This window comes from Nelumbo nucifera, chromosome 8 (genome assembly GCF_055504915.1).
Source record: "Nelumbo nucifera cultivar China Antique chromosome 8, China Antique-T2T, whole genome shotgun sequence".
In the NCBI taxonomy this organism is placed as follows: domain Eukaryota; kingdom Viridiplantae; phylum Streptophyta; class Magnoliopsida; order Proteales; family Nelumbonaceae; genus Nelumbo; species Nelumbo nucifera.
In genome coordinates, this window is record NC_142656.1 from 20,828,613 (window position 1) to 20,839,463 (window position 10,851).

A 10,851-nucleotide genomic window follows, 5' to 3' on the forward strand; every position below is an offset into this window, starting at 1 on the left:
TGGCCATTGTCATCATGGTTGTCTACATCATCATTGTCATCATCAACATCATGTCATTTGAGGACCCCTACTCTAGATTAGACAAAATTACCAGTTGAACAAGATCTAGATTTAATGGAACCTCAAATTACTCAGAAAGATTAATTCTACAGAAAAAATAATGAAACCCTCTCACAAGATAGAGGAACCTTCCCAAAGAACCCAATAAAATAACAATTCAAACTCCTTTTAGTTTTTCCATTTTCCATATAATGGAATGAATAGACCCCAAAAATGATGACTTATAATTCAAATTATACCAAACAACAATACTGGCCCTACTTGAATTAGACAATACAACTCCACACTCTCAAAGAATTAAGTCAAAGCAGAAAAGCATACATCAATTTGGAGCGCGTTAATTCCATCTTTCTACCAAGACCATAAACAACTTGAAAATAAATTTAAAGAAAAAAAATGAAATCTCATTCTGATCACCCAGGAAGAAAAAACTGGAAAGAAATTTAAAGTTTTAGAATCACTGCATCAAATCATTCTTTGGTTGAAACCCCAACATACTATCAGTCATATTCTAACCGTAAATATCAGTCAAAACATATATATAATGCTCTGGTCATTTCATGACAAACTCTAAAGAGTTGGAAAAAGTAGTAGCCATTCTTGACCAGTCAATCCGAATGTTTTATCTGGATATGGGTTGGTTCATTTACATCCTCTTTAAGTTGGGCCATGTTTGGATAAACATTTTCTGACCTGTAACCAGACCTGTTCATGGGCCGGGCCGGGCTTTTACTGTGTATTAACAAATTTTTTTAAGGCCCGAGCCCGAGCCCGGCCCACATAAAAAGCCTGAAGCCCGAGCCTGGGCCCGGGCCCGAAATTTAGCCTATATTATTATTATTATTATTATTATTATTATTAATGTTGAAGCAGCTGAATAAAGAGAGAGATATATTGAAATTATAAAGAAAAGAATAATATATATATATATATATATATATTAAATTATAAATATATATTTTAATAAATATTATATTATTTATATATTTTATATAATATATAAAATACATATTATATATTTTATAAAATATATAATACTGAGTCGGGCCGGGCCGGGATTTTTTGACAAATCCCGAGCCCGGCCCGAAACACAGTCGGGCTTACTGTGTTAAGCCCGAGGTCAGGCCCGCGGGCCTAATTATATGACCAAGCCTGGCCGGGCCGTCGGGCTACCCGGCCCATGAACAAGTCTACCTGTAACCATGATTCTTTTCCGGGTTGGATCATATCCGGTTTAGGCCATCTCCTACCTGACCCTTTTCAATCTGCTCAGATACATTGCATATTTTTAGGTCTTAATTAATTAAGACATAGGTATCGTGACATGATATGAGGGTAGCTTCAGCCTTGAATTTTTAATCAAAATGAGGGAAGAACCTGCAGACTCAAAGGGAGATCTAATTCAATTCTCCAGCTCTCCTCTCAAAATAGTAAAAGCAGGAATCATTTCACATAACAAAATGGTCTTGTCGGAAGCACAATTTTCAAGTTGGGTTTTTTGTTCCAGGTATAAAATCATCAATAGCAAGATTGAATGTCTGAAGCTCTTGGGTTGTGTATTTTTTAAGGGCATCAAAGCTGGTTCACTCTGAACGAAGCAGCAATAAATCTGAGCAATACTTGTTTGGGCGCACATGGGTACATTAAGAGTGCAAAAGCTTAGCAAATTACAGCACAAAAGAGTGCAAATATCCAGGCCCCATGCATGAGATTTGCCGGGCTACCATGAGAACAATAACCCAATTATTTGACTTCCCAACTCGTTGATTTCTTCAATTTGGAGGGCCAGAAAATTCAATAAAACTAGTATAGAAGAGGTCTATTTATTCTGTTATAGCAAAAATTTGGTGTAGAGGTCTATTTATTCTCTGTGTGGGTTCAGTGACCATACATACGATTTGGCCTGAATGAAAGGCATACGTCATTTAAGGAATCAAACCCTAGCTATTACCTAATTTTGTCTAGGAAGAGAAATAATATATAAGAGTCAAAGTAAATCAAAGAAGCTATATTGACTAGTTAGTCTAGAGACTATATTATCCTCATAATTCAAGGGTTCTGCACGAGTAGGTCCATTAGTTAAGTACTCCCTCAGTCCCTCTTTATGTATCAAACAATAACGTATTCTTTTCAACCAATCATCTCCATTATTTTATTGGTGGCAGTTTTTCAAAATTGAAAGGGAAAATGTCTTTTCTTTGGATGAAATTGTCTTCAACTCTCACTAAAATCGAAGTTTTTCTTCATTATGGTTGTCTGTGGCCAATCAAATTAATTATCATTACCAGACACTCCGGATTTGTCTATTGGGTCATTCTCGCTCTCACCAAGTAGTCAGCTTCATAACTTATCAGGTTATCATGTATTCAAGTTGTCCTATCTAAATGACAAATGGGTTTTGTGTTTTTATTCTGTTAATTTGTTTCCTTTGAAATAAAAAAAGCAGGGAGAGATGGGACCCTTCTCTTGTCATGTCCAGGAGGTCCCACAACATGAGATTTGGTCAGTGAAGAGGTAGACAGGTGGTTAATTGACTGACCAAACATGTGGACCCCTTTAGTCCCAAAACCTGAATCACAATGTCTAGAAATTAAGTTTTTCTTTTTTTTTTTTTTGTTCACCTCAATTTTTATTCTTCAAATTAAATGGGAATCGATCTTTAGATTCATCCCAATTGTTCGAACTTTGTAATTTGTTTATCTTATATTATACACTTCTAAAAAGATGTTTAAGAGATATTTCTGCTAAATCTATGGCCATTAAAATGTGAAAATGAGATAAAAACCCATAGCCACTTTATTGAATATGGATAATCCGGATGCATGGAACCATGGTTTAATGAAAACCTTGGCTTTCATACTTCTTGATTTTTAGAATTTCTAAACTTTCCAATAGCTCAAAAAATATTACAAATTGCACCCCATTTTGGTCCATCAGCAGTTAGCCGCACCTCACTGAAATATAACCTCTAACTTTTTTTTTTCAATATTTTTTAGTAATTTTATTAATTTTTTCTATCTATTACATTGAAAATTTGTTTGATTTTCATGGGTTTAACTTGATACGATTTATATATCTATGTGTTAATTAGGTTATTTAATGTTTTAAGCCCAAATAATTGCTCTCAACTATTATTTCCTTGGAGATCAGAGAATATATGTAGAATCTAGAACAATTGCAATATTGTCTTCTTTTGTTGTGGTCCAGATGAATATGTCATTGTTTGTCTTACTCCTATCTGTCTCTTGAATCTTGATTAGATATATAATTTCAATTTGGAACCAGGCGACAGCAGCTCTAATGGAGATTTCAGAAAGACTGTAGAGAAGGAAGCCAAAGTGCTGATTTCCTGTGAATGGACCGATGTTGGGGTTGAAACCAATCTAAATTAAAATGAATTTGAACAGATTGGATGGTTCAGACATTGAATTGGAGCAGTCCAAATTGGTTCAAAACATTCATTAGATTGAATTGGACCTGGTCCATTTATAATGGACTCACATTGGACCAAATCCAGTCCAATTGACACCTCTACTTACATAGCTTTTGCAGCTTATTCAGGTAAGAGCTACACGACCTTAAAAGTAGCTTCATTCTCTATATATAGAAAAAATAAAGTAAAATAAAAAAAAAAAAATTGTGTTCAATTCAATAGTTTTTACATAAGATTCATTCTTTGCTCATATATCAATTGCCTACTCCATGAAGTCTTCTATTTTTGTTTTTTTTTAAGCCATAAGGCAGAATTCATTATATAATAAATGCACAGATTACAACCCAGAGAAATCATATAGCAAGAAATGTTAAAAAATACAAAATTATAAATCAGACTAGTCTTGCATAAAAGAACCATGAACACCGGGAGAGAATAACTTGAGTAATCTCTGCAAACGATGCAAAAAGTCATGAAAATGCCAGAACGGAGGAGGGTTCATTTCTTCTATTAAATACAAATACTCTATAGCTACAAATTTGTGGTTAGTCACGAATTAAAATGAATAATAAATACAAATACTCTAGCCACAAATTTCTTTAATCATTGAAAAATGCAGTGCAATAGTATATTAGTCATGTCTCAATATGGACATTACTATATATATTTGTATCTGCACTATTCCATGGAGCCAAGGTTGATAAAATATGTGTTAGATATTTAGAACCAAACAAATATGAATTGTACTGTTTAATATTTTATCCAAATTTTCTTGTAATGTTTCACAAGCTAGCCATAATAAAGTGATTATTAACCTCTTGTAAATAAATGTGGTTTGCTAGTGGGTTGTTTATATGTGGAAAATTAATTTGGAGCTCCTATGGGCTATGGGGATTGGTTATATGAATTCCATTGCGTCATTCCGTAATTCCCATTCTGTCAATACCATATCCATTGTCTAAATCTCTCTTTTCACCTTCTATTTATGGGGGAAAAAAAAAAAAAGAAATTTGAGCAGTGTGGGCAACGTCGGCCATTGGCTGATGACTAATATTAGTTGTGAAAAGCACCAATACAACGTCGGCCATTGGCTGATGTGGATTTTGGGATTGACCATGTGGGCAATCCATATGGCTGACGTGGAACCTTTTTGCTGTTTACATATAAAACCACTTTGAGCAGTGTTTTTTCTATCCATACAGACAGTATGGTGATCTTTATCTCTTTTGTTCTAGTTGATCTGATTAAAGCTCACGGCACCAGTCAAAGCCTGGTCATCGACGTTTCTCTTTTTCTTTTATTTTTTTTCCCCCTTTTCATTCTGTATTAGGTACTCCTACATTAAACAACTCCTCAACCGTAGAGCTTGCTTTCCTAATCCAGCTTTAAACAAGAAAGACAAACACATAAAGCTGCTTTAGCCTTTGGGTTGCTTTGCTTTTAGCCTTTCATTTCAAGAGTCTGACCCAACTCCCTCCCCTTCCCTTGCCACTTCTTAACAAAACCCATCTGGCCCATGGCCTATTCCAACGAACGGCCTGGATCTTGCCACATCATCCGGAGTTTTTATACCTCATCATTAAATAGGCCCCACCTCCCCTCCCCACAAACATATGATTATATCATATAGTTGTAATCATCTGATCATACCAATTCAGGCTTACCCACTTCTGCAATGTGGTGGGCCCCAGTCTCCCAGATCTAAGATCGTGACTCCAAAGGACAGCTTGATCAAGTCACACGTGGATCGGCGAGGCATTTATACGGTACATCTCCGAAGGGCAGCACCTCCTCCTCTCGCAAATCTGTCGCAAACTACAAGCGTTCGATCAGCATCGGTCAACGATGCGCCGCATTCGGTGGATTTTCAATGTGAAAGAAGAGGAGGGAAAAGTTTATCTATAATCTATCTTATCTAGGTTGACTTTTATGGTTGGCAAATAACGTACTAATAATTCTGTTTTTCTTCGAAATTCGAAATTCAAACTCTTTTCTCTCTCTGCCTCCCGATTCGCGAACTCCTGCGATCGTCATACTCATCGCCATATCGCACATACGGAAAAAAAAATAAAAAGGAAAAAAAACAATTTTCGTTAATAAAGGGAAAAAGGCCAAGATAAAGCAAGGTGAGTGCTGAGGTTGCAGCTATGCTGAAAATTACAGAAAAGGACTAGACGAGAGGGATCGCATTGATTCCTTACCCAGGGTATTTCGGACATTGTACGAAGAATGGAATGATAGCGAAACCTAACATGCCTGGCCGACCAATCGAACTCCTTGAGTTAACCATAGTCAGGTCGATGTCTTAACCAGGGCTGCGTCCACTCATTCTGAGAGAGAGAGAGAGAGAGAGTATTTAATCAATCAATCAAGGGAGAGAGAGAAGGAGAGAAGCTTTGCTTTTGCTATTTATTGTGTTGTGTGGAGTAGAGCCTATAAAAATATCGAACGAGATGATATCTTGTCGCTCTTCTTGTTGGTAAGTTGTAATCTCCATGAGAGCTCTGGTTTGGAGATTCGAGATCTGTTACCAAGTTTGAATTCGAAAAGGAAGGAAAGAAAGAAGAGATCCATCTTAATCTCACGCAGACTTTAGGTGAGATCTCCATTTTTTACTGGCTTTCAAAGTTATACGTACTAGACGAAATTCATGATCTCTGTGTGTCGTTTCAATTCGCATATTGCAGTAGGAACGTAGAGAAGAGGAATTGAATCGATATCGGATTTTGTGTTTTGGGTTTTGTTTAGACTTGATCATGCAGCCTTGCAGTAGAGAAATGCAAGGAATGGCTTCCCTATCTCAAATGGCTCTTCAGGAGCTCCAAAATGGTCAGCAACAGCAGCAGCAGATGCCCAACCCGCAGCAGATGCACCAGGTTCAAGGTTCCCACTTCGATCACTCCTCTCACGATGATTTTCTCGAGCAAATGCTCTCTAATCTCCCTTGGACTGACCTTCCTGGAAACCCTAAATCTCCCTGGGACCTTAACCCTCAAAACCCTAACGGCAACGCCGCACCCAACAATAACGGCACCAATAACACTGCCACCAATCAGAAGCTCTTTAACATCCCAATCGGCGCTTCAAACGGGAAACCCAGAGACTTAACCGAAGACCAGTCGTCGTCGCAACCGGAAAGCCTTCACTACGGTTTCGACGACTCCACGCTCCTCGCGTCACGTCTCCGTCAGCACCAGATAAGCGGGAATTCTCCGGCAGCCAAATCGATGGCTTTTCAGCAACAGTTACTTCTTTCGAGGGGTGTTGGCGGTGGCGCTGGAATGCCGAGATTGCCGACGTCTGTTCCCGGAGCTGCCTCTCTCGGCGCCGAGTCGGGGCTTCTGCAGCTTCCATTAAGCTTAGGCAGTGCTGATTCCTCTGATTCCCGCCTCCTCGTCGACCGATCCCGCGACGATGTTGTCGATGCTTCCTTTAAATCACCAAACCCCGTAAGTCCCTCAAAAACCCTACTCGAAAAAAAATGGAACAAAACTGCCTATTTCTTTCTTTTTCTTAATTTTTTTCTTTGAATTTCAGAACGGAGAGGCTTCTGTTCAAGGGCTCTATAACGGATTCGCCGGATCTCTGCCTCGAACCGGTCAGACACCAAACCAGCAGCATTTCCACCATCTTCAGGTCTGCACTACGCACTCATTCACTTGTTTACTTAATTTTACTTTCTCGGTTTGGTTAAATATTCAATTGACTCTTTTAGTTCATGTAGACCGGATCGATGTCAACACAAAATTTCGGTGCACCGGCAGCGACGGGAATGAACCAAGCACCGCCAGCGGCGGGGGCGCCAGCAGGTGGCGCCGCTCCCCAGCGGCAGAGAGTTAGGGCGAGGAGAGGCCAGGCTACCGACCCACACAGCATCGCCGAAAGAGTAAGCTAATTAAAATAAAACAAAATTTTGTTTATTTTTAAATAAGAAATATATAAATGGGGATGTCAGGAGTCAGGTAGTGGAGGGTGTGTTTGGTTTTTTCTTCCGTGTCGTTATTTTTGCTTCTATTCGCTTCTTCTGAACTCGGACGCGGGCGTGGCTTGTGGCAGTTACGGAGGGAGAGAATCGCAGAAAGAATGAAAGCTCTGCAGGAACTTGTGCCCAATGCCAATAAGGTATTCCATTTTTTATTTTTCTCTCGTTTTTTTATTAATGAAATTACCATGTTATATGAAGACAAGTCGTAATGGAATGGGTAATTTGGTCACCACAGGAACAAGGTTTCCCGGTTGATGAATTTCCTGTGCACAGACCAAAATACCCCTCTTAATGATAATTAATACGCAAAGAGGGCATGTCTGTCAATTCCTTTAATATTTGTATCTTCCATTTTATATTGAAGGCTAAATGGGTAGGGTTATTTTGGTCATAAAGAAACCTTAAAGATGCATTTATTCGAGAGGTATCGCCGGGAAAAGAGGGTAGCGTTCGGTGTCCATCTTTTCTTCCGTGCGTACTTGAAAGCCAAAAACGTCCCTATCCTTTATACCAGCAAGCGTGTACTATTCTTAAAACCCGCAGGGTTGTTTTCGTCTTTTCATTGGCTCGAGTTCAAGTTATTAATTATTATTTCTCTTCTGTCCTCGTTAATGTTTTTGCTTGTCTTTACGCGTTAATTTTTAAAATTATTTTCTCTGTGATGGTGGGGGGTTGACAGACTGACAAGGCATCGATGCTGGACGAGATCATCGACTACGTGAAATTCCTCCAGCTTCAAGTCAAGGTGAATATATATATTAAACGAAACCCCAGAGAAATTAAAAGCTTATAATTTGATTCCATTAGGCTTCCCTTTCTCTTTCTCAAAGCAGAAAAGATTCCCTCTGACACCTTTGCTTCTCTGATTCTTTCAGTTTTTATGGGCTTCTCTGATTCTGGGGTTCGTCCTCTCTTTTATTTTTTCTTCGAGATTTGCAGGTTCTGAGCATGAGCAGATTGGGCGGTGCAGCAGCTGTTGCTCCCCTCGTGGCTGATATTTCCTCCGATGTAAGACTCCAGTCTCCACCACCACCACTACCACTAAACTAATTCGAGCTCTAAAGTCTAAAACCAATGCTGGAAAATCAGAAAGAATTCAATGATCTCTCCGTTTTTTCGTAAGAAAGCAAGGAGTCGGTCCCATCTCAAATTCTCAATCAGGACTCAGGAAGACGACGAAACGAAAAGGAGCACGCGTGCGTGCACGCTTTTCAGATTCCGAAAATGCCCCTAACCTTCCTCCTCTTTTGTCCTCTACTCCTCTTCTCTTCCTTTTCAACGTAAAAATAGTTTTTTATTTTTTATTTTTTATATGTAGAAATGGAAATATTAATATATGTTGATTTTTCTTTGTGTCGTAGGGAGGAGGTGACTGTATTCAGGCGAGTGGAGGACGGAGCGGTAACGGCAACCAGACGGCGTCGTCGAACGACAGCCTAACGATGACGGAGCATCAGGTGGCGAAGCTAATGGAGGAGGACATGGGGTCGGCGATGCAATACTTGCAAGGGAAAGGCCTCTGTCTCATGCCAATCTCCCTTGCCACCGCCATCTCAACCGCCACGTGTCACACCAGGAACCCGACCAATGGCAACAACCCTCTTCTCTCCTCCAACGCCGAGGGCCCTTCGTCACCCAGCTTGTCCGTTCTGACTGTGCAGTCGGCGACTATGGGGAACGGAGGGGGAGAGGCTTCCGTTAAAGACGCCACCTCCGTTTCAAAACCGTGAGAAGAACAAGGAAAGAAGACTGGCCGACAGACACAGAAGGAGAGAAACGTGTGCTGAACAACCAAGGGAAAAGAAAAAGAAAGGTTGAGAAAAAGGAAAGGGAAGTTTGAAGGGGGGCGTCAAGTCTACTAAAATAAGGTGGTCTCTGGTGTTTGACGCCGTATTTACATAGACTTGGCTTTGTAGTACAACTTCCACCCAAACCCGAGAACCATTTTTAATCCTTCTCTCTCTGCTTACTGCTTCTTCAGTTGTTTATTAATTTATTTTTGTTTATTTTAATTTTGTCGTTTTATTATGAAGTGAAATGTTTAATCTAAATAAAATGATAATTATGGCGATGATTAAAATTAGATAATGATGACTAGAAAAAGAGTTGTTGGGGGCTAAAGAAAGTGGTGTCTGGTGTGCAGTACTTGCCAGAACTGTGGAAAACCTATAAAATAATGCGTAGTGGGGTGGGAGCGTTGGCCAAATGGGGAAAGGGTGCCCTGCACGGGCCGTCTACGATAGTACCCCTTTTAGCCGCATCGCGTGGGCCATGGCAATGATGTGTGTGGGTCCTATTTTCGTGGTGGAACCTGCTGTTATGAGGACGGTGAATGGGGGCCCGGCCCGTCGGCCCATCCCATATGTTACTGTTATTGTTGCAGTGCCGATGCATTGGCCTTTGGGCCTTTGCCAAGGGGAAAAGATTGGTTGGTTGGTCGTGGGAGAAGCATGATGCGGGGCATGCGGCGGAGAACATGTGCAATCTAAGCAGAAAAAAAAAAAAATTGAAAAACTAGTATTTGGTGGTGTGGTTGAGCAATTGAGATTTGGGAGCAAAGACGTTGACACACTTGGGGTCATCCTGGGGCATTAATGTGGTAACAAGATCTGAAGATCTAAAGATGGTAATGGGCGGTGGATAACGTCAACGCGTTTCTTGCATTTGACTTGAGGGTAAAGAAAACTCCTAAGAAAGAGTATGTTGTTGAGACTTGTTAGGAGGATGTGCTGCTTCATGAAAATCCATTGCCCACCAGTATTCGATGATGATTTCATCTCTGCCAACATGTCCCAACCGGCCACTGCAGCCGCACATTGGGAACATCTCCCCCATGACATGACATGGCGAGATGGAGATGCTCCTAATGTACGGGTGCAATGGCTTGTTGGGAGCTTCTTATTGGAAGCCCTACCCTGATTCCATATTTTGCATCTTTACCCTTTCTTTTTCTTTGCTGTGCCACTTAATTAGCATATTTACTGTAACTAATAATGAATTTTTACTATTAATTGTTTGATATAATAGTACAATCTTGGGCTGACAAATACGAGTGTGAAAAGGGTCACTTTGTGTCGACTGTGGACGGTGAAAAATGCCAAAAATCAAGTTCACATCTGGTCTAGCCCTCCTAAGACCCCAGATGAATTGGACCAATTTCAGATATTGGCCTTCTTTTTTTAACAAGTCTCTTCTCGTGGTCCCCTTAACCAACTGCAACTTGTTGAACCAATACCCATTTGGAAAAACCTAGCTAGAAAACTTATTTTTAAATCATTATATCAATTTCATCTGGCCCATGCCAACGAGGCCCGTGTGTAGTGAACCAGATCTGGTCCTCTGGTGCATCAATTAGTCATGCATTCCTGTGGCT

The 10,851-nt window shown here is 40.0% G+C and overlaps 1 protein-coding gene across 2 annotated transcripts; it reads left to right on the forward strand.

Moving 5' to 3' along the window:
* The first annotated feature begins 5,825 nt into the window (after positions 1–5,825).
* Positions 5,826–9,561, forward strand: LRL3 (LJRHL1-like 3). 2 transcript variants are annotated; one of them, XM_010277464.3, is made up of 8 exons: positions 5,826–6,089; positions 6,242–6,942; positions 7,031–7,129; positions 7,218–7,379; positions 7,550–7,615; positions 8,158–8,223; positions 8,418–8,486; positions 8,840–9,561. In XM_010277464.3, the coding sequence occupies exons 2-8, from the start codon at positions 6,250–6,252 to the stop codon at positions 9,206–9,208; spliced, it is 1,524 nt and encodes a 507-aa protein (XP_010275766.1). In that variant the 5' UTR covers positions 5,826–6,089; positions 6,242–6,249; the 3' UTR covers positions 9,209–9,561. The 2 variants fall into 2 exon arrangements, with proteins under 2 accessions (XP_010275766.1, XP_019055536.1); XM_019199991.2 differs by having other exon boundaries at positions 5,878–6,089; positions 6,181–6,942.
* The last annotated feature ends 1,290 nt before the right edge of the window (positions 9,562–10,851 follow it).

Excerpts from the sequence above, each read along its gene's own strand:
- LRL3 (XM_010277464.3), top strand. The coding sequence starts at position 6,250 with ATGCAGCCTTGCAGTAGAGAAATGCAAGGAATGGCTTCCCTATCTCAA. Across the intron at positions 6,943-7,030 it reads CCTTTAAATCACCAAACCCC|AACGGAGAGGCTTCTGTTCA; the intron begins GTAAGTCCCTCA and ends TTTGAATTTCAG. Across the intron at positions 7,130-7,217 it reads AGCATTTCCACCATCTTCAG|ACCGGATCGATGTCAACACA; the intron begins GTCTGCACTACG and ends TAGTTCATGTAG.